The 22,883-nt window shown below is 47.7% G+C and overlaps 1 protein-coding gene and 1 pseudogene across 1 annotated transcript in view; one reads left to right on the forward strand and one right to left on the reverse strand.

Annotated features, from left to right (window-relative positions):
• LOC147974320 (uncharacterized) overlaps positions 1 to 8,388 on the reverse strand; it is a 42,372-nt gene extending 33,984 nt beyond the window's left edge. Inside the window, exon 1 of the mRNA XM_087520005.1 lies at positions 8,099 to 8,388. Within this exon, the coding sequence (XP_087376131.1) occupies positions 8,099 to 8,388 (290 nt within the window). The remainder of the gene's footprint in view (positions 1 to 8,098) is intronic.
• A 956-nt stretch (positions 8,389 to 9,344) lies between these two features.
• On the forward strand, positions 9,345 to 10,176 carry LOC147974321 (uncharacterized; annotated as a pseudogene).
• Positions 10,177 to 22,883: the final 12,707 nt, after the last annotated feature.

Consider the following 22,883-nt stretch of genomic DNA (forward strand, 5'->3'; position numbering starts at 1 on the left):
CGATCCTCGTCACGGACGCGCGCCCTGTGTCCACGACGCGAGGATGAACAGGAGGTAGAAGGAGATGTCGGCTGGGCTGGTCATTCGGCTAGTTGGGCCAAAGTTACAAGTAGAATAGGGCCCTTTCTTCTTCTTTTTTTGTTTCTTTTTTTTTTCCTATTCTGTTTTGCATTTTGCCTCAACTTTGCATCTAGTTCCTGTACTAAATGAATTTTGCCAGGTTTGAAACTTGGGACACAATTTCATTGTAATATTGTGGTGCTCTACAAAAAGTCTCAGGGCATTTGGAAACGTTTACACATTTCTAGAGATTTAAACGGTCGGTTAAATGGCTGCTGGTCCATAAAATTAATATCCAGGGACACTTTGGACATCCAAAAGGAGTTGACAAAATTATTACCAATACTTGGGGATTTTAATACATATTGTAAACATTTTTGTTTCACTTCTAGAAGAAAATAATAATTTGAATTGAAATTTAAGTTTGAATTTGAGGTCGGTTTGGAACAAAGCGATGTTTAGCAAAAAAATTAAATGTGATGACTTGGCATCATTAGCAAGGGATTACTGTAGCTTAATTATCCGGGCGTCACATTCGCCGTGGGTGATTTTTCCAACGTGACCGGAGTCAAACAAGCTGACTGTTGCTTTCCTGCTATCGACCACCTCCCATGGCACAATGGATTGTATAGGTAGCACTGAGTCTTCTAGTTGATGACCATATGGAGCAAGGTTGGCCTCATGCGTCAATGTCCATGCTAAATGCCCGTCAATTGGTTCTGACAATGTCCATACCTGGAGCTGGAACATGTCGATTGCGACATAGTAAATCCCTTTCTCATAACTCGCTAGGATGGACTTAACGGGAAGGCCCCGCTCGAAGGTGACTTCTTCGTTGTTGCAGGGTTTCCCTGGCAGCTGGACCATATCATGAGAGGAGTGTTTCTGGACCATGACTCACTCGAACCTATGCTCGGCACCGTCCGATCTAGCAGAGCTCACATGTGGATCCGGGCCCTGTCATTATTCAAATTTCTTTGATCTCGTATTGTTTACTTTAATCCCTTTCTCCTTCATGGTTAACTAGGCCTGCACAAGCTACATATTTTTATAAACATAGTGGGCTGGCTCACCTCCCCATGTTACTGTAGCACAAGAGCCCAAGCCTATAATTTCAAAACAATGATATTCTGTTTGAGGCCTGTTGGCACTGTTCATCTCCCCTCACCATATTTCTGTGCTGAGTATGAGTGCCTACAGCAGAAACTTCTAGCTTCGTATTATGAAACATGCTACAAGCAATTCTCAAAAAAGAAAAGGAAAAAAGAAACATGCTACACGCATTTTTCTCACATTCAAGATTAAGGAAATGTCACATTGGTTTTGTATTTACAAAATAGTTTTAAATATTTTGGTGTCCACCTTGGATTTTGTATGGTGATTTTTCTTTACTTTATGTGAACTGAAATGCTTTCCCTGTCATAATTCCGGTTCCAAAAATAAATGGCGCACTGCTTCAGACTTTCCTTAAATGTTGGCATACCTTGACATGCAGACATGCAGTTCTGGCACCAACAATACAGTAATCTTTGTCTCTCGACAAAACCAAATGCATAGCACACCCAAAGACAAGCCGCACTCGTGGCTAGATTTTCTTTTTGCTGAGAAATCAAAATTTGGCCTCACTTCTATAAGAAAGAACCTGAACCCACTTAATATACGGCGTAGTACAGTCTATTCTTGCTTTTGTGAATGTCTTTAAAAGGATAGCAGTTTCTAAACTGGAGTATTTGTATATCATATATAATAGTACAAGATCATTTTCAATGTCAAAATCATCATTATTGGTAGCTGGCCCGCATAGCGAGGGATTAAACAATTATAAATAGAGCAAGTGCATGGGAGACATCCCAGACAAGTGCATTAATTTATTCTCTACATTGCTAGCATTCAGTAGGTTTATTAGCATGCGTAGGCCTTGTAACCCATCTTTTGATTGTTCCCGCCATGCTTTACTGAACCCGCCATGCACAAATCCCTGTAGGAGCTATAGTGAGATGTGTGGTGCTGAGCATAGGTGCGGCTGGACCATGGTTCTATGCAAAATTTCTGCCATATCATACATCTCTTGTGAGTTGCATACGATCATAAGAATGTTGTTGTCGCAATGCACATAGAGCGATCATCGCCAATACTTCGCTGATTTCCATATAATCGTGCAGTCTTTGTATCCTGATACCGGCAATACGTCGCTGAGATGCTCGGGAGCGTAATTTCTGGGAACAAACTCTTGACTCTCTCAGTGGTTAGTCCGGGAGGAAAACACCAGTAAAGACAACACATCATCTTTGGGCTCGTCGGGCGCCAGCATGTGGGCATGCTGCTCTTGTTGCTGAACTTCGGTTTCTTCATCGTCTTCAGATAGTTGCTCTTCGTCGAATAAACAAGACCAGCGTAGCTGCTCCAGGGAGATTTCCAGCATGTGTCATCTGTTTCGACCATGGATGGTCGGACCACCCCTCCTTCTGATGGCGCAACTGCGTTAGTATTTCTGGGAACACGAACACCTCATGGTGTCGTGACACTGCCGGGTCAAAAGCGAGGAACAAGCCTTTGCAATACGTTACTGATGACGGCGGGGACGGCAAACGGGCACACCTTACCGTCACCGGATTGCACACGCAATAATAGTTATAACTTTTTGGAGGAGCAGGAGACCTTTGCAGTGATCCATCACAGAGGCCCAGTGGTGCTCAAAGACAGGGAAGACGCCGCCCTCGGAGGACTGCCTCGCCGTTATCGGTGGGGCGAAAAAGTCAGAGTTGTCATCGCATCCCTTGTTGTTCGTGAATATGCCGGGGAAGGCATGAGGCGGGAAGAGGCGGTGGAAGCAGGCGAGGAGGAGGCCGCTGCTGTCCACGGCGGCGCGCCACGCGCGACAGACTCGCCGGGAAACGGCGAGTTCACGGCTTGGCAGCCGCCGCAGGATGTCGTGGAGCAGATCATTGGGCATGCCGGCGACGGCATCGTCGCCGTGCGTCTCATCCACCGAGTGGATTTAGATGTGGGCAGGATGGGTGGCGGCCGGATTAACGATGGATGTTTTTTCTTGACGGGATTAACGATGGATGTTGTGGTATAATAGCAATCGATCGTGTCCGTGACCAACTGCAATTAGCAGCCAGCATACGTTACGTGTCGAGTCGGTTCCTATGCATACACACGGTACGTATACCTTCTTCGGAAGTTGAGTTTGACTTTACTCTTTCGAACAAAGTGTTATCCTAACACACAAACGACTGTGTTTTTGGCGGAGAAAAACCTTGTAGTATTACTCAACCACAAAATTCTGACAATCTTGGCTCACCAAATCTAGGACCTTCGGGGACCCGGACCAATCCATGTCATAGTTCTACGCTCCACTCTAGCAAAACGCATCACTAGCCATACGTGTAACATCACTCTCCTACCCAGGGAAAAATGGAAGACCTTGTTTGCATTGATTTAGGCAGTTATGCCATCGGTGCTGCTGAAGATTGTAGCAAGCGTCTTGGTGATTACATCAGTATGGATGTTCTGAATGCTGTTCGAAGAATGGCTCCAAAAGGTTTGGTATATAGTAAACCTTATGACAAGAACGTGTTCTTACCTGATTTTGATGAACTTTTGGTGGAGCCAAGTAATCTAAAGAGGAATCTGATTCATTCTATCTCATTCTGGTCTAAGGTTGGAAACGTACCTAATCTAAGATCCGTGATTCAAAATGCATTCCGGGCAAAACTATCCATCATCCGCATATATTAGAAAATCATATTCACCTAGGTATATTATAACACCATTCTCCATACGTCCTTTTTCAGGGACAGAATCAGGTTGGCAATGACTATAGCCTTCTATGAAAATTATCTAAAGCTTCCAACAAATTGGAAGCGTGCAAATGCTAACACAGATATTGTCTACTACGATGGTCCCAAGAATGTTTGCTCTGAAGATGACGGTCAGCATCAAGAAAAAGGCTCCGGCATGACCTGGCAGCAGTACCTTGGTCAGAAGTCCGAAGCCATACTAAGCACCTGAAAGATGTCACTTCCTCCTATGTTATCCATTGTACGTTAGTGAAAGATCAGCATTTGGGATAGGGGTTTCAGCCTTTCAGGTGTAGCACAAAATATATGATATTGGTTACATATTTACCTATCGCACATAAAAGTGAAAGATCGCGCGCGCGCGAGTGGGCTAGCTTGTGTGTGTTTTCCAAATGATAGCTAAAATATTGTACGGTAGACCAATTCCTTTCAGCCAAGGCAAAAGTATGCCTTTTTTGTAGAATTTTTTTTAAAGCATAAGCTTGCTCTGATCTACAAACTTTTCCATTTCGAAATGTTGAATCAAATGTGCATTCCGCTCAGGCAATATTGCATTCGAGCTGGCATGCTCGTGGGATGGCACGGCTAAGTAGGGCATCCGGTTTAGGAGGTGATGGCATAGTCCACACCAGCACGATCTGGCTCGTGTGATGGCACGACACTACCAGAATTTACCCAATTGCCGACGGCCAAATCTATGCCGACGGCCCCCGTCGGCATCAACAGATCTATCCCGACGGCACAGGTCAGGCCGTCGGCGTAGAAACGCCTTCGGCATACATCCACCTATGCCGACAGGGGCCGTCGGCACAGACGGGCCGTCGGCATCCCAATAAATATGCCTACGGCGGCCGTCGGCATAGAGGCTGTCTTCGGCATATCCGTCTGCCCGACTGCCCAGGAGGCGACATCCTTTGACGGCGTGAAGCCTACGCCGACGGGGCCTAATGGTGGCCGTCGGCATATCTGCCACGTCATCGATCCGCGTGATCTGCCGCGTCAACGATCCGAAACGCTCACTGGTCCGTGGGGTGGCATATCTATGCCGACAGCCTTGCCGTCGGCATAGGCTTGGCCCATGGACGGTCCCACGTCATCGATCCGCGCCATATGCCACGTCATCGATCCATGGCTCTACCCTTCTGTGGCTGTAGCTATGCCGACGGCCTAGCCGTAGGCATAGATTTCTAATATTTTTTCATATTTTATTTATTTTCTCTTTTTCCTTTTTATTTTTTCCAAAATAATTAGATTAACTTAAATGTGCCTTATATATATATATATATATATATATATATATATATATATATATATATCGATTGCCCCCTCACGGGCGTCGCTTCCGTCGTGTTACGGAGAGGGGAGACGGGACGGGGTACCTGGGGGGTAGCAATGCCGCCAGGTGTTGCGGTGGGCCCTCCTACGGTTGTGGAAGCGTGGTGGCAGGCGCAGGCACCCGGCACGCGGCTCCGGGGTGTGCCCCTCCCCTCACGGGCGTCGCTGCCGCCGTGTCCCGGAGGGGGGAAACGGCAACGTCGGGCCGACATGGAGGGAATCTTGGGGTGGGTTGGGTCGGGACTGTGTTAGGGGTGTAGCTATGGGCTGGGCTATGACAACCAGGTGAAAAGGTCCACCGGTCAAACCCCGTGCGGTGAAAGCCAAAGGGCTAGACCCGACGGTCGTCTGTGTCAGGGTTAGACGGGACAGTGTACCTGGGGGGGTAGCAATGCCGCGAGGTGTCGCAGTGGGCCCTCCTACGGTTGTGGAAGCGTAGTGGCAGGCTCAGGCACCCGACACGTGGCTCCGGGGTGTGCCCCCCTCACGGGCGTCGCTGCCACCGTGTCACGAAGAGGGGAAACGGCCACGTCGGGCCGACACGGAGGGAATCTTGGGGTGGGTTGGGCCGGGACGGTGTTGGGGGGTCTAGCTATGGGCTGGGCTATGAAAACCAGGTGAAAAGGTCCACCGGTCAAACCCCGTCCGGCGAAAGTCAAAGGGCTAGACCCAGCGGTCGTCTTTGTCAGGGTTAGACGGGACGGGGTACCTGGGGGTAGCAATGCCGCTAGGCGTTGCGGTGGGCCCTCCTACGGTTGTGGAAGCATGGTGGCAGGCGCAGGCACTCGACACGCGGCTCAGGGGCGTGGCCCCCCTCACGGACGGCGATGACACGGTAGTAGACGTTCTGCGGTAACGATGCGGCGTCAATATTACTAAATACGTACTCGGAGCGCGATAAAATCATGAGTTTTTTTGCACGACGTGGGCACATGTGCTATAGGAACGATGGCATTTTTTCATAATTTTTGGTGATGGAGAAGTATCCGAAAAATTCCCTCTACGCGGATTGCCCTCCGCGCGTCTACGGCTGTGGCCGGCGGCCTCCGGGGGCTAGCATGCCGCCAAATCTTGCGCCGGCGGCCTCTCACAAGTCTGGAAGTGTTGTCGCGGTTGCAAACGCCCGGCACGCGTCTCCGAGGTGTGCCCCCCTCACGGACGGCGCTGCCGCCGGCACCTGGAGGGGGGAAACGGACGCGTGGGGTCTACACGGAGGGGATCTTACTGTGGGTCTGGCCCGGATGTTGCTCCAAAGGACCGCCGTGGGTGGTTCACATTGGTCATTAGGGCTTCTCTCTGTGCTGAAAAATAAAAGGAAAAGAAAGAAATAGAAAAGTTGTGCGGGGTTACAAGGTACATTTTTTTTTCTCTTGTGCACTTTGTGTGTCTTCTCTCCCATGATCGCTGGCGAGCTGAGGGCGGGGTGGGTCCATCTGCCAGTTTCACAGTGAAAAATAGTGGAGTGTATGTAGTTGTAAAATATTTATTGATTTTTGAGACAATCCCGTGAAGCTTTTTTATGACGTCACAATGTTGGCACGGACTCCTAAACTCATGAATGGAATTACACAGAGTAAAAGCACTACAATGCTGTATTATTTCATGTATAATTTCTCCATAGCTAGATGCGCTGCGGTTCTTGATGTCTTCAACCACCACTTTACAGTATGAGACGACATGTATCCCTCTGCAGCTTAGAGCGTCAGCAAGTGCGAGGGCCTCCTGGTAGCTAGTACCTCAAGAGTTGTAAAATTTTGCTAATTTGGGATTATCCATTCCGCTGATCAGCAGCCAGCGGATGGATGAGACAACGGGGGAGGCCCTGGCCCAGGCCCACCCATGTGATTGTGAGTGTTGGTTTTGATCTGACGGCTTAAACAGGCCCGTTAGATCTATTAGTCTAACAAAAAAATGAAGGGATAACGATAAGTGAAGGGGTTCACGTACCAACATACGTGAGCCTCGATCAGAACTAACGCGCCCTGATCGGGGGCGCCCAAAAACCAACTCAGGTTTTGGGTCCTCTGTCGCCAGCGCCATATTAAAAGGGATACGGGAGAGAGCTGGCCACCTGCGAGATCACAATTCACGTAAGGTTTACTCTCCTCCCGATATTCTCTCACCCCATCCGATCAGGGGGAGTGCTGCAGCGACGGGAAGACCTAAGCCAGCCGCCGCCGCTGTCCCTGGGCAGTGCCGGTGGTGCCATGAAGGAATCAGGATGTCGAGGAGAACCTCTACTTCGACTACATCACCCCTGCATCAAGCCTGCACCAAGCAGGCGATCATGTCCACTGCCGTGACATGTAATGATCCCCTAAAACCCTTCTCTGTTCATGCTTTTAGGTGATCTAGATGCAATCAGTTCCTGCTAATGGTATCCTAGAGATGCATAATTAATCCAACAATGGTATCAGTCGCCAGTTATGATTGCAATAGGTCCCTATATCATTGATCTGTAGATCAACATGAAGTTTAGATCAAGTCAGGTTTAGGGTTTTATGATCAAGATTGAAAATTTTAGTCCCATGCTCATGCTACTGTTTGATGTTCATGCCAATTGCCGTCTGCAAATAATTATGTGATACCCTAATTTTGCTACGGATCAGTACTGCCACCTATGTTCATCAATTTTAATTAATCTCAGTTAAGATCTAATGCTCACCTTCATGTTAAGTTGATTAAAATTGATCATGCTTCAGTTCTGTTTCCATATGCACTAAGCAAATTAGAAGGCAGAGGTCTAAACAGTATACAACCAGTAGAATCCCCACATCAAGAGCCCTAGAAAAAATCCCCAATTTTGTAAGAACCCTAATTCTGCAATTGGGACTGTTTTTCCCCCAAATCAAGCACTGATGTACACGAATTGAAGAAGCAATGAGGAGAATCCTCACCTAATGCGCCGCGTAGCCGCCTCTTCCCTTCGGGGCCCGCACCGCGTCCACCGCGGTTGCGAGGGCGGAGACGCCGTGACGCCGCCGTCCTCGGGACGACGCGCGGGAAGAACTTGAGCCGCCGCCGCCGCCCTAATGGACGTGCTTCCTGTGTGGCTGACGCCGCACAGGTCGCCGTCGCCCTTCATGCCGCGGTGGCCGCCGCCCATCCTCCCCCCTTGACGCGCCATGTATGCGGACGCTAGCAGCCACGCTTGACGAAGGAGCACGCCGGACGTCGTCCACGGCATGCTGCTCCGGCGAGCGCAGCCGCTGCGCCGCCATGGCCGGCGTGCTTTTCGGGCTGCCGTCGAACGCCGCTGCTAGAGTGGGTGAATCGGGGAGGAGGAGGGGAAATGGTCTAGGGTTTGACCCAGCCGGCTGTTTTGCTCATTTGCGGGGCGATCCGAGCCGTCGGCTCGATCCGACGACTGAAAGCGACGCGCGGCTCCCAGCCGGGCTGTCGGGTGTCTAACAGGCCATATCCGGCCGCGGGCTTCAGCCCAGGTATTTTCAGTCCAGCCAAAAAAAAATTTACGCTACTGGACTAAGCTGCATTTCGGACAGCCGTGGGGATTTTGGGCTAAAATCACTATCGCGATTTTCTGTTTTTACAGTGCGTTGAAGTTAATAGTTATTATGTTTTTGCACCGTCAAAAATAGAAAATGCCTAAAACTAAAATGAACACATTATTATTCTGGGTAAAATTGAACCAACGAGATTTTTTATTCATGACTTATTATGTGTTTTTTGCATGATGAATTTTTAGACATAAAAAATAATGATATTTTCTTTCATGCTGATGTTTAAATTCAAAATGAAATGACTCTAATTTTAATTCGGACCAACGTTGTTTTATTATTATGAGTCATCCCCTATGATATTTTAATTCCATGTTTTTTCTGCCCAACGGTGTTTTGACATGGAGTTGAAATTAAATACTTGGCATGTTTGTTTATTTACCAACGTAAATTTATAATTATGCAAGTTTACTTATGAATTTTTATGATGATTTCAGCTTCCGCTCCATTTCGGTCCGACACGATCGAACCACTTACGGGGAGTAACCTCCCTCGTTGGAAGTCCCAAGTCGAATTATGTTTGGGTTGTAATGAATTTGACTATGCCTTGAGGGAAGAAAAACCTGTGGCACCTGTTGCAGGTGTTACAGGATATGCAGAACTAAAGAAAGACTATGATGTTAAGATGGAAAAGTGGAACAAGTCCAACCATATTGCGCTTCTCATCATGAAAGCGACAATATCGCCGGACATTTCTGAAGCACTCCCTAAGAAAGACACTGCTAAAGAATTCCTCACTGAAATGGAGGAGCAATTTAAAGGCTCCGACAAAGTGTATGCTCATGAGCTTTTTGCTAAACTTCTTCAGAAATACACTATTGACGGAAACGTTAGGCAACACATATTGAGGGTGGTAAATGCTTACACCAAACTTAAGACTTTGGAGTGTTCTTTAAGTGAAGCCCTTCTTGTCATAATTATTCTTGAGTCTCTTCCAGAAGAGTTTGAACAATTTAAGGTCAACTATAACTCTCTAAAGGAAAAATGGCCACTCTCTGAGATGACCGCACGGATCGTCCAGGAGGAAGAGAGGATCATGAGGCAGAAGAAAGACCATGTTTTTCATGTTGGCTCTAACAAGAGAAAGCATGACGGCAAGGTTTTCCCAAGCCTCAGAAAAAGCAAGTCAAGAAAGAAGGCACTAAGCCATTCAACCCTAAGGCATTCAAGGGTAAAGAAGCCGGCAGTTCTTCTTCTGCTCCTAGCAGCTCCACTGCTGGAGAAAATGCTTGTAACTTCTGCAAAGAGGAGGGACACTATCAAAGGGACTGCCCAGGCTTTCTAAAATGGATGAACAAAAGAGGTATTGATGAAATTACTTTTGTAGATGAATCTCTTTATGTCGATTTTTCTATAAAGTCATGGTGGATTGATTCAGGGGCAACCACTCACGTTGCTAACTCTATGCAGGGATTCAATACGATCCAAACTATAAGAGGAGGAACAAGAAAGCTTAAGGTTGCGAACGGAGTTGAGGCCGATGTTGAAGCTGTGGGATCTCTCACGTTGGAGCTACACACTGGCCACACTCTTAGATTGAATAATGTTATTTATGTGCCTACCTTAAGTAGGAATTTGATTCCAGTTTCTCGTTTAGATGATGATATGTATGAGTGCCATTTTGGCAAGAAACAATTTGCTTTGATCAAATGTAATAAGAATGTAGGCATCGGTGTTAGACGAGGCCAACTATACATGTTATCTCAATAATGATTCAGTTATGCATGTGAGTGATGAAATTAATGTTGAGAAGAAATGGAAAGGAGTTAGTAATTCTTCAAAATTGTGGCATTGTCGTTTGGGCCACATTTCGAGGGGGGGAATGGAACGCTTAGTTAAAAATGAAATACTCCTCCCATTAGACTTCTCAGATGCAGACAAATGTGTCGACTGCGTTAAAGGAAAATTCGCAAAAACAATTAAGAAAGGAGCAGTAAGAGCCACAGGGGTTTTAGAATTAATTCACACCGACATATGTGGACCCCTTAATGTTAAGTCTGTAGATGGTTTTGATTCATTCATTACATTCACAGACGACTTTTCCCGCTATGGATATATTTATCCCATACATGACCGATCGGAAGCTTTGGAGAAATTCAAAGTCTATAAAGCGGAGGTTGAAAATCAACTGAACGCAAAAATCAAAGTTGTACGGTCTGATCGCGGGGGAGAGTATTATGGTAGGCATGCTCCTTATGGGCAGATTCCTGGACCTTTTGCTAAGTTCTTATCTGAAAATGGAATCATTGCTCAATACTCAATGCCTGGTGAACCACAACAAAATGGTTTGGCCGAGCGTCGCAACCGCACCCTTATGGATATGGTGCGAAGCATGCTTAGTCACTCGAGTTTACCAGTAAGCCTTTGGATAGAGGCATTAAAGACAGCTGCACACATACTAAATCTTGCTCCAACTAAGTCAGCACCGAACACACCTTACGAGATGTGGGCGGGAAAGAAACCGAGCTTGAATTACTTACGGGTGTGGGGTTGCCCTGCTGAAGCTAAAGTTTTCAATCCACAACTTAAGAAATTGGATCCAAAAAACAGTTAGTTGTTTTTTCGTTGGATACCCTCATAGGGGAAAGGGATATCGTTTTTATTGTCCAAGTCATACCACCAAATTTGTGGAGACTAGACAAGCGGTATTTTTGGAGGATAATGAGGTCACAAATTTAAGGGAGATCGATCTTGAGGAGAAGCGGGTTTGTGTGCCATCCCCGACTATCCAAGAGATTGTTTTTCCAATACGAAGAAATGTGACATCTGATGATCCTGAATCTCACAGTTCAGTCTCTCAGTCGAATGGTGATCTAGAAACTAATAATGAGAATCCAAACACAAATGAGGATCTCCAAGAAAATAATGAAAATGATGATGTTCCACCACCACCTCCGCCCATGGGTAGACCACGGCGTGAGAGGAAGAAAGCCATATCAGATGATTATATCACTTTTCTAATGGAGGACATGAATGGTATGGGAAAGGTGGAAGATCCAACCTCCTATAAGGAAGCCATTAAAAGCGAAAATTCGTCCAAATGGTTGGTTTCCATGGAAGACGAGTTGAAATCTATGGGCTCAAACGACGTATGGGACTTAGTAGAAGTTCCCGATGGAGCTAAGAAAGTAGGCTGCAAGTGGGTCTACAAAACCAAGTATGATTCCAAAGGGAATGTCGAACGGTTCAAAGCAAGGCTAGTGGCAAAAGGGTATACACAGAGAGAAGGCATTGATTATAAGCAAACCTTCTCTCCTGTGTTAACCAAGGATTCTTTCCGAATCATAATGGCATTAGTAGCTCATTACGACCTAGAACTACACCAAATGGATGTTAAAACGGCATTTCTAAATGGTGACTTAAAAGAAAACGTTTACATGGCTCAGCCAGAAGGCTTTGTTGTGGAAGGGAAGGAACATTTGGCATGTCGTCTAAAGAAATCGATTTATGGCTTGAAGCAAGCTTCAAGAGAGTGGTACCTCAAGTTTGATACAATTATCAAAACTTTTGGTTTCACCGAAAATGTTGTGGACAACTGCATATACGTTAAGTTTAAAGGCAGTAGGTTCACATTTTTAGTCCTATACGTTGATGACATATTGTTGGCATGTAGCTATAAGGATATGCTGCATGAGACCAAGAATTTTCTGTCATCCAGTTTTGATATGAAAGATCTTAGTGAAGCCTCGTATGTCCTCGGCATCGAGATTCATCGAGATAGGTCCATAGGAACGTTAGGACTATCTCAAAAGGCATACTTTGAGAGAGTACTGAAAAATTTTAATATGCATAAGTGCTCACCCTCACCTGCTCCTATAGTTAAGGGCGATAAGTTTGGGACATTTCAATGTCCGAGGAACCAATGTGAAACTGATCAGATGAAGTCGGTTCCTTATGCTTCAGCTGTCGGAAGCATTATGTATGCCCAAGTGTGTACACGCCCAGATTTATGTTTTGTAACCGGGATGCTTGGCAGATACCAATCAAATCCAGGACCGGACCACTGGAAGGCCGCAAAGAAAGTCTTGCTTATATGCAAGGAACTAAAGATTTCATGCTTACATATAAAAGAACTGATAACCTAGAAATTGTTGGTTATTCAGACTCTGATTTTTCCGGGTGTGTGGATAGTAAGAGATCCATGTCAGGTTATATATTCACACTCGCGGGAGGAGCTATATCATGGAAAAGCTCCAAACAAACATTAACTGCTGGATCTACGATGCAAGCAGAATTTGTAGCATGTTATGAAGCCACCGGGCAGGCTATATGGCTAAAGAATTTTATTCCCGAACTTAAAGTGGTTGACAACATATCTAAACCAATTTTATTGTACTGCGATAATGAACCAGCAGTTTTCTATACGAGTAACAACAGGTCAAGTAATGCTGCCAGACACATTGACATAAAGTATCGTGTTGTGAAAGATAGAATCCAGGATCAAACAGTTGATGTTAAACACATAAGAACGAAGCATATGCTTGCGGATCCGCTAACAAAAGGCTTACCACCCAGTATTTTTCGTGAGCATGTTGCCGGCATGGGACTACTGGAAGCCTTATGATTCTGGAATAAGAGGACCATTAAAATAAACCACTCCCCAATTAGCAAAATGTTTTCCATTTCGAAATAGGCGGGTGTGCTATAAGTGTTGAGGTTCTATGGCGTTTCGAGCTGTAGTAACACCTCACTTTGGTACATCATTCCTATGTAGAATGGGCGAATGAAGTTAAGCCTAACGATCAAGGGGGAGAATGTTGGTTTTGATCTGACGGCTTAAACAGGCCCGTTAGATCTATTAGTCTAACAAAAAAATGAAGGGATAACGATAAGTGAAGGGATCCACGTACCAACGTACGTGAGCCTCGATCAGAACTAACGCGCCCTGATCGGGGGCGCCCAAAAACCAACTCAGGTTTTGGGTCCCCTGTCGCCAGCGCCATATTAAAAGGGATACGGGAGAGAGCTGGCCACCTGCGAGATCACAATTCACGTAAGGTTTACTCTCCTCCCGATATTCTCTCACCCCATCCGATCAGGGGGAGTGCTGCAGCGACGGGAAGACCTAAGCCAGCCGCCCCCGCTGTCCCTGGGCAGTGCCGGTGGTGCCTTGAAGGAATCAGGACGTCGAGGAGAACCTCTACTTCGACTACATCACCCCTGCATCAAGCCTGCACCAAGCAGGCGATCATGTCCACTGCCGTGACATGTAATGATCCCCTAAAACCCTTCTCTGTTCATACTTTTAGGTGATCTAGATGCAATCAGTTCCTGCTAATGGTATCCTAGAGATGCATAATTAATCCAACAGTGAGCAGTCCATTCCTTCTCATCGTCCTCCTCCAAGACCTGCTATTTCCGCTGCCATCGCATGGCCGTGCTGTCCTGCGGCTAGCTACGGGCCTGGCCTCCGCAGCAGAAATATTGCTATGCTTTCGTATGGATTGGATGGAGTATTCATTCACTATGTTAATATAGTATAGTATATTATGGTGACGACTAGTGCACAGTATAGTATAGTATACAATATATTAATCTCTCTTCTCCTGGATATAGCATTATCAGTTTCATGCATGCAGTACTGATTTAGCTGAGAGCGCAGTCTCCGTCCTGCGTGCCGTCTGTAGTGTCTGCCACGTCCTATCCGACGAGGCGTTCGTTTCCCCCTTCCTTCCGTTCAACTCGTCGTCTGGTCGGACTTTTAAAATAAGCTAAGTATGAGGCAACTTATTCTAGAAGCCAGCAAAAGAACTGGCCCTAACCTCAGGCCACCGGTCATGGCAGAAGTGGCACCATGCACATGATCCAGATTGGAGTTACTAGCAGCAAGGAGCACGCCTTCCTGTCTCTAATCACTGCTCCGGCAGTCCCCTTCATAGTGACAATGTCAAAGACCTTAACATGCTTGTATTAGCGTGAAGATCGTCACCTATAGCTGTTTGCTTCAGCAGTAGAAGAACATCGGTAGCCAGCACACTGTTGAGCGGGCCGGGTTGGCCGGGCGGCAGCGGTAGGTAGGGTGGTACGCGCCTTGCGGCCGGTCACATTCATGCCCGCTCATACACCTAGACGTACGGGCCAATGAAACAGGGAGCCAGCACGTACGTGCTCCTGTAGAACGATCCAAAAACAATTCCCCACATCATGCATGTTCATGTTTTCCTCCAAACATTAGCACTGATCTTGCATGTTCTTCAATCAATAAAAGAAAAAACGAACAAGGAGCTTGCAAGCACTACAACACGGTTGTGAAAAGAAGGCATTTTGGCGAAGGCGTTTCTCTAATCGCCTCAAAATCATGCTTAAGGAGGCGTTTTTACAAAGTGCCTCAGTTGTATGCACCTTTGGAGGCATTTTTACAGAACGCCTTAGAATGTAAGCAGCTTCAGAGGCGTATGCACCTTTGGAGCTTGCAAGGAAGCTTCCTCGACCTTTCATATATAACATGACATAAACTTTTTCTCTTTGTCGCTCGGCCGGTGTAATGATCGAGCCAAAGCGCCTCTAACGCCAATGCCTTGCCACATGGACCAACTAATTAAGAGGATGCGGAGTCGCTCGTAGGTAGATTCGACGGCCAATCCACGAGCACAGTAAATTGTTCATCGTCACTCGTTGGTGATTGATCCGATTATAATGTATCTCACTTACCATTTTTGTGTTTCTTTTTGTTTACCAAATCAATCCCAGAAATAGCATTTGTCTCCTTTAGAGGAATATGACGCTGTTCATAAGTTAACTATTCGATCATACTAAGAGAGTGTATGCAGTTGTAAAGTTTTGCTATTCCCTCCTTCCCACAAGGTAAGACATCTTTGCTAGATTGTTTGTGGACGGAGTGAGTAGTATTTTTTTTTTTGAGACAAGAGAGTGAGTAGTATGTAATTTGGAGTGATATCTAATTTGGAGTGATACATTCGGCCGATCAGCCAGCCAACGGACGGACACCACCCACGGCGCAAATGCAATGAGCAGTCCATCTCCCATCCCTCTCTTCCTCTCCCACCCATCACCCAAAGTGTGCACACTATTCCTTTGGGTCCATGCGATGCTGCTGTCTGTCTCGGGGGAACCACGCACCGTCCCGAGGCCAACTCCACCGCGCGACCTCATCCTATCTGGCCCCGTCCGTTTGGAATAAAAGGGACAAATCAGACGGCCCAGTGCGCGGGAGCAAACGGACTTTTGTTCGTTTTCTATCCGCTTTCGACCTATCTCCGGCCCAAGTTTGCGCCGATTTTGGAGTGAAACGGACAGCGCGTGGACAGGCGGGACGCGCGCGCTTGTCCTCCCCTGGCTTGCCTGTCGGTGCCACAAAGCAAAACCCCCCGCGCCCCATTTGGCGCCATTCCGCAAAACCCTCTCCCACGTCCCTCCCGCCGCCCCCTCCCTCCCCCGTCCATGGCCGACGCCCAGCCGAATTCCGGCGGCCCGGCCGTCGACCCACCCCCAAAGGTGAAGAAGAAAGCGGCCAATGCGCCAAGGAAGCCGTGGTCGGAGTGCACGCCGGAGGAGATCGCCAAGTTGGACGCGGAATCGGCGAAGAGGAGGAACCGGAGGGCGGTCGTCAAGGTCAATGCCGCCGCGGCCAAGTTCGCAGCATAGCGCGATGCGATGGAGGCCGCGCGGCGCAAGGCCGCGGTCGACGAGAGGGAGGACATCATCAACAAAGCGCACGCCCTCCTCATGCTTGGCATGTGCCGTCCGGCCGGTTTCCCTGCAGCGGCTGTCTGCGCGGCGAGCATAGGCTCGTCGGCCTCCCGGCCTCCGCACTGCCAGTCGCCAACGTCGCGGACCACGCCTATGTCGCCCGGCTTTTCTCCGCCAAGGCACGACGCCCAAACCCGTTTCTCGGGGTCGCCGGACGTTGGCGTGATCGCGCCGTCCACCCTGCGCCCCTCGGCCGTCATCGACCTCAACTTCACTCCTGGGTCCAGCAGTGGCGGCCGGCCGTCCGTCGAGATGCAAAGAAAGCAAGCACGTGCACCGCTCACGGGCACCATGCCCCCCCCCCCCCCGTCTTGTTCGATGGAATGCCAACACCAACGCCACCGGTCAACGACCCCTTCTACGACCAGTTCATGGAGGATGTGATCTTCGAGGGTGGGCATGGCCGTGCCTACGACCCCGACGAGACCCAAAGTCAGGATGGCCGCGCCCAGTACGTTGCCGATGAAGAGGCCGACGACCGTGCTGACTACAACCATGGTGACTCGTGGCATGAAGACGATGACATCTATTGCGAAGGTGATGGTGATGAAGAAGAAAGCAATGACATGGATATTGGTGGCGAGCCATTGTTCATCGACGAGCTCACCCAAAGAGCGGAAGCACAAAAGAGGAGGAAGAGCATTCGCACGGGTTCATATACACAAGATGAGGACAAGTTGATTTGCCAATGTTGGATGGAGATTAGCCAAGATCCGAAGACCGGCGCGCAACAAAAGGGCCTTGTTTTCTGGACGAAAGTCCATAAAACATTCCATGAAAGGAAGATGTTTGAGCCCTACCAAATTACAAGCAACCGTGGCATCACCTCGATTCAAAAGAGGTGGTTATTCACCCAACAAGAGTGTAACAAGTATTGCACCGCATTTGAGAGCGTTGAAGCATGGCCCGTGAGTGGTCTTGGCGTTGGGGACATGGTATGCTCTCCTTATCCTAGTCCTTTTCCTTGCTACGGCCATGTGAGACTTCGGCCTTGTATATGTTTGCATGTTCAATTGTTGTTGATCATGTGGTGTAGGCATTTCAATCTTTGGAAGCATTCAAGGCCCGGCACAATGACAAGTCATTCACTCTTACGCATTGTTGGACGATCATCAACAATTTCCCTAACAGCCTGTTTGGTAAACACTTGGGCAAGGGAATGGGAGTTTGCACAAGGGTGTTTATGAAGGGATTAGGCATGGGAAGTAGATTTTTACTCCCATTCCCTTGTTTGGCATATGATGGGAATTGGCGTGGGATAAAACTCTCCTCACGAATTAACAGGGTACCCCCTGGGAAGAAATCGGTGGGAATTGGCTTCCCCAACTCTCAGTCCCCTTCCCACTTAAACTCCCATTCCCTCTAATCAAACAGTGGATTTTTAATCTCCTTACCCCTCAACTCTCATTCCCCATCTCTAATTCCCCTGAATCAAACACGCTGTAAGTTCAAGGATCAATACCGTGAAATCCAAAGAAAGAGAGGCAAGAAGACGGCCAAGTTCGCCGGAGGTGGAGATGGCGAGGCATTGAAGAGGCCGAGGGGCAAGACCAACTCAAAGGTGGACGACATACGTGATGCCTCATCCATGGCCTTGCATGACACTTTGCATGGCATGATGTCTCAAAAGGATATGAGGGACGAGAAGAAGCGACAAAGCAAGGACGAGCAAATGAAGCAATACCTAGAGCTTCAAAGGAAGAAACTTGAGATGGAGGAGGAGGCCAAGAGGAGGAAGGTCGACATGGAGGAGGCGTCCCGGCAAAGGCAGCTCAACATCGAGGCCGCCAATGTCTCGGCCAGGCAAAGGCAGCTCGACATCGAGGCCACCAATGGCGCAACCAAAGCAAAGGAGGTGCCCCTCGCGATCATGAGCGTGGACTTGTCCAAGATGAGAGACAGGACGAGGGCCTGGTTTGAGGTCAGGCAGAAGGAGACGCTCGACGCTGACGGCCTGAACTAGGTCGTCCGATCGGCCGTGGCCGTTCTTTTTAAATGCTGGCATGGGTGCCGCCCGCCTGCTGGGCCGCTGGTTGTGTGTCGGTGAGAAAAACATTCATTTTGGAGGCCGGCTGTGTTGCCGGCCGCTGGCTGTGTTGCCGGCGAGGACAACTATTTATTTTGGAGGCTCGCTGTGTTGCTGGCCGCTGGCTGTGTTGCCGACGATGGACGTGTAGGCCGCTGGCTCTGTTGCCGGCGTGAACTAGGGCCGCTAGCCATGAACTAGGCTTGGCATTTGAAATGTTGCTCTTTTTTAAAATGGTGGCGGATAAGATGAGGCAAACGGATGCAGCCGCGCGCTGAACGCACGGCCACCGCATCCCAGGACACGCCCGGATACGACCCCATTATCCTACCCAAACGGACAGAATCCGAGCAAAACGGATGTCCGTTTGGGATCGCGTGATGGAGTTGGCCTGAGGCCCAGCCTCCGCAGCATAAATATACGGTGCAGTGATGTATAACCAGGTCCTGACACTGTAGTGCTTCTTTTTCTGAGTTGTTATGGATGAACTCGGGTATGTACACTGTGCGTACTCACTACGTAATGGCGATCGAAATATACAGTATATGGTAGCTAGTACTGCTCTGCTGTGCGAATATCTCCGTATACATACATATAATATATGGCAAAAAAAGTATACATACATATATATTAATCAAGATGGAATAGCAAGGACTGATTGGGTACACGTAGGTATTTTCCTTAGAGCATCTCCAGCCGTTCGGCCCCCCAGCACGCATAAAAATCACCCCCTGGGGCGAGCCGGCGATGCAATCGGCGCTGGGGCGGTTTCGCACTCAGTCGTTGCCCCCAGGCGTCGAAATTGGCCCACTTTTTATCCCCATTTGGCGAATAAAGGGCCCATATAGACGACAATAGGCCCATATTCGACGTGGTTCGGCGTTCAATTATGCACATAAATTTTTTTATCACATATTTCATCAAAAAATATCAAATACTTCAACAAAATAGTACAACAACAAATAGTTCAATACAAATTATATAGTTCAACAAATAAAAACGCATATTTCATCACACGTCGCGCCCGGCGTCGCCCTTAAGCCTCCATAGATGCTCTATCAGATCTTGCTGCAGTTGATGATGCACCTGTGGGTCTCGGATCTCCTGACGCATACTGAGATAGGCAGTCCAGGTTGCCGGTAGCTGGTGATCAACTTCGGCTAGAGGACCCTGCCTGTAGTATGGTTCAGTGTCAAACACTGGGTCTTCTTGCTCGCTCTCGATGATCATATTGTGCAAGATGACACAGCAAGTCATAATCTCCCACATTTGATCTTTCGACCAGGTCTAAGCGGGGTACCGGACAAAAGCAAATCGAGATTGGAGCACACCAAATGCCCGCTCGACATCCTTTCTGCAAGCCTCCTGAACCTTCGCAAACCAGGCGTTCTTGCCTCCTGGCATAGGGTTTGAGATCGTCTTCACAAATGTCGACCATCTCGGATAGATGCCATCAGCTAGATAGTACCCCTTGTTGTAGTGCCGCCCATTGATCTCGAAGTTCACCGGAGGAGAATGACCTTCAACAAGCTTGGCAAAGACAGGAGAGCACTGTAGCACGTTAATGTCATTGTGAGTTCCTGGCATACCAAAGAAGGAGTGCCAAATCCAGAGGTCCTGTGTGGCCACCGCCTCAAGCACCATACTGCAACCGCCTTTGGCGCCTTTGTACATCCCCTGCCAAGCAAATGGGCAATTCTTCCATTTCCAATGCATGCAGTCGATGCTTTCAAGCATCCTAGGAAATCCTCTTGCTGCATTCTGTGCTAGGATCCAAGCAGTGCCTTCCGCATTGGGTGTTCTCAAGTATTGTGGTCCAAACACTGCCACCACTGCCCGACAGAACTTGTAGAAACACTCTATGCTGGTGGACTCGGCCATGCGCCCATAGTCATCGAGTGAATCACCGGGAGCTCCATATGCAAGCATCCTCATCGTGTCGTGCACTTCTGTATGGAGGTGAATCCAAGAGCGCCGGTGCAATCCATCTTGCACTTGAAGTAGTTGTCGAACTCCCGAATGGAATTCACAATCCTGAGGAAGAACTTTCAGCTCATCCGATAACGGCGCCGAAATGTTTTCTCGCCGTGAAGTAGAGCATCGGCGAAGTAGTCGGAGTAGAGCATGCAGTAGCCTTCGAAACGATGCCGGTTCTTTGCTTTCACCCGCCCAGCCGCCGAGCCACCTCGTCGCGACTTTTCATTGCTCGCCAGCAGCTGGGCGAGGGCGGCGAGCACCATGAGATGCTCTTCTTCCTGGACGTCGGCCTCGGCTTCCTCCTCCAGCAACGTGGTGAGCGCTTCCTCGTCATCCGAGTCCATCGCCGAGGCAGGAAAATCGCCGAACACCTTGCACTCGGTGGGCGTGTACCCGCCGCTAAACCGCGCCTCTGCGGCTGGAAACGGCGGCCGGAAACGCCCAGCTGCTGTTGGAGGGGCTGCCGCGGCGAAGCGCTGCTATTTTTCCGGCGGGGAATGGCTATCTAGCGGTGTAGGACGGCGGGCGGCGCCGGGATATAGCTACTGGTGGCCGAGGTCGCGGGGGGTGGGAGGCGAGTCGGGAAGAAAACCTTGACTTTTCCCCTGACGGTGTGGGCCAGCCATGCTTTTCCCTTGCGCCGGAGCCCCCAACTGCTCCCCAGTGCGACTTTCGACGTCCTGGGGGCGCGACTGGGCCGTTTTTTCGGCGTCGGCGCCGAAAAAGTGGCCTGGGGAGGCCTGTTGGGGGCGCGGCTGGAGATGCTCTTAGTGCGACAACTTCTACTACGAGGAGTTTCTGATGACTTCATCAATCTACGATGTTGTGCCAACTTCTACTATGAGGAGTTCATCTTGTGCAGTGGAGGTAAGCAAAGTTATCAAGAATGGCATTGGAGATAAGAATTTCTCAGTACTTATTGATGAGTCTTGATATTGCTCAATAAAGAAGGAAATGGCGGTGATTGTGAGGTAATCATAGCATATATATTGTGGTGTTTTTAAAAAAAATTGTACTACTACTGTTTACTAATCTGATTTCTTGATGCATGTACGTAGATTGGCAAATATGCACGGCAAACCCCTCCACTGACACGGCAAATATGCATATGCATTTTTCGGGCGCAGATAAGTGAAATCCGTTTTTTGAAATAAGTGAAATCCATTTTTTGAAATGAGTGAAATCTGTTTTTTTAATACTGATTTCACTCAATTGAAATAAAAATAATTGCACTCATTTCAAAACCTTAGTTCACTCTTTTCAATAAGCATTTCTCACTCATCTAAATACTGATTTCACTTGATACACAAAATAGATTTCACCCATTACGAAAATATATTTCACCCATTACGAAAATATATTTCACTAATTCAAAAAAGGCATTTCTATGAAAACAAAAAATAATAATTTACTCATTTTGAAAACTGATTTCACTCATTTAAAAAAGAACGGATTGAAACAAAAAATCAAACTAGTTGAAATATATCTAAAAAGTGGTCTTGTTCGAAATATTTTTATGCAAAGACTTTAAATATATAAAAAGCTTTGAAACCGGTGCCACATCTGCATGCTCATTCCCTCTTCTCTCCCAAACAAACCCATCATTTTGATTATTCCACCTTAAATGTAACGTTCTGGCTTAATTGAAATGATAGAGTACTCATGTCAACAAGGAATTTCTTCTTTTCTAGGCCTATTCGCAATGAACCTCAAAGTTAAGCGCGCTTGGCTTATAGCAATTTGAGAATGAGTGACCGGCGAGAAAATTGATCAAAGGTGTGCACGAATGAGGACAAAGTGCGCAGGAAAGAAATATCAACATTCACAATTCAAAATCCGTATAATTTTTATCATAAAATTAAGTTTTATATTGTATAACTCCAGTATTGTAGATATTGATATCTTTAAATATAAATTTGGCCAAACTTTATGAAATTCGACTGCAGACAAACATTATACGTGGACTAAAATGAAAAGAAGGACAAATCTTATACGTGGATCAGGACCTTTGTATTAGTGGTACAAGGATCGAAAAGCTAACTGTAGTATGTACGTGTGAAAAAAAGAAAAGAAATACTCCCACTGTCCCTTAATATATATAAGATGATTTTGCTTCAACTTGAACTGCAAAAAGCTTTATATTGAAGGAGAGAGGTAGTATAAGCGTTGCTTAGCCGAGGGGGTAGCGGCCGCGTGCAAGGCGACAGATTCGTTAAATAAGCAATGACAAACGGGGTGATACTGTACGTGAAACGGTCCAGTGCAATCAACTCGGACACAGCTCACATCCGATATGATCAGACAAACGGAGGGAGGTCCACCCAAGACCCAACCCAACGCAGGTCCCTCTCGAGCTCGGCCAGAGGCATGCAGCTCTCGCCAACCCGCATGAAACAGTAGTACGTGGGTGGCACTGTACGTAGCTGCGGAAATGGAAGCCCGGCATGCACT

The sequence above is a fragment of the Triticum urartu genome, chromosome 4A (assembly GCF_056163025.1).
Source record: "Triticum urartu cultivar PI428250 chromosome 4A, HENAU_Tu73, whole genome shotgun sequence".
NCBI lineage: Eukaryota > Viridiplantae > Streptophyta > Magnoliopsida > Poales > Poaceae > Triticum > Triticum urartu.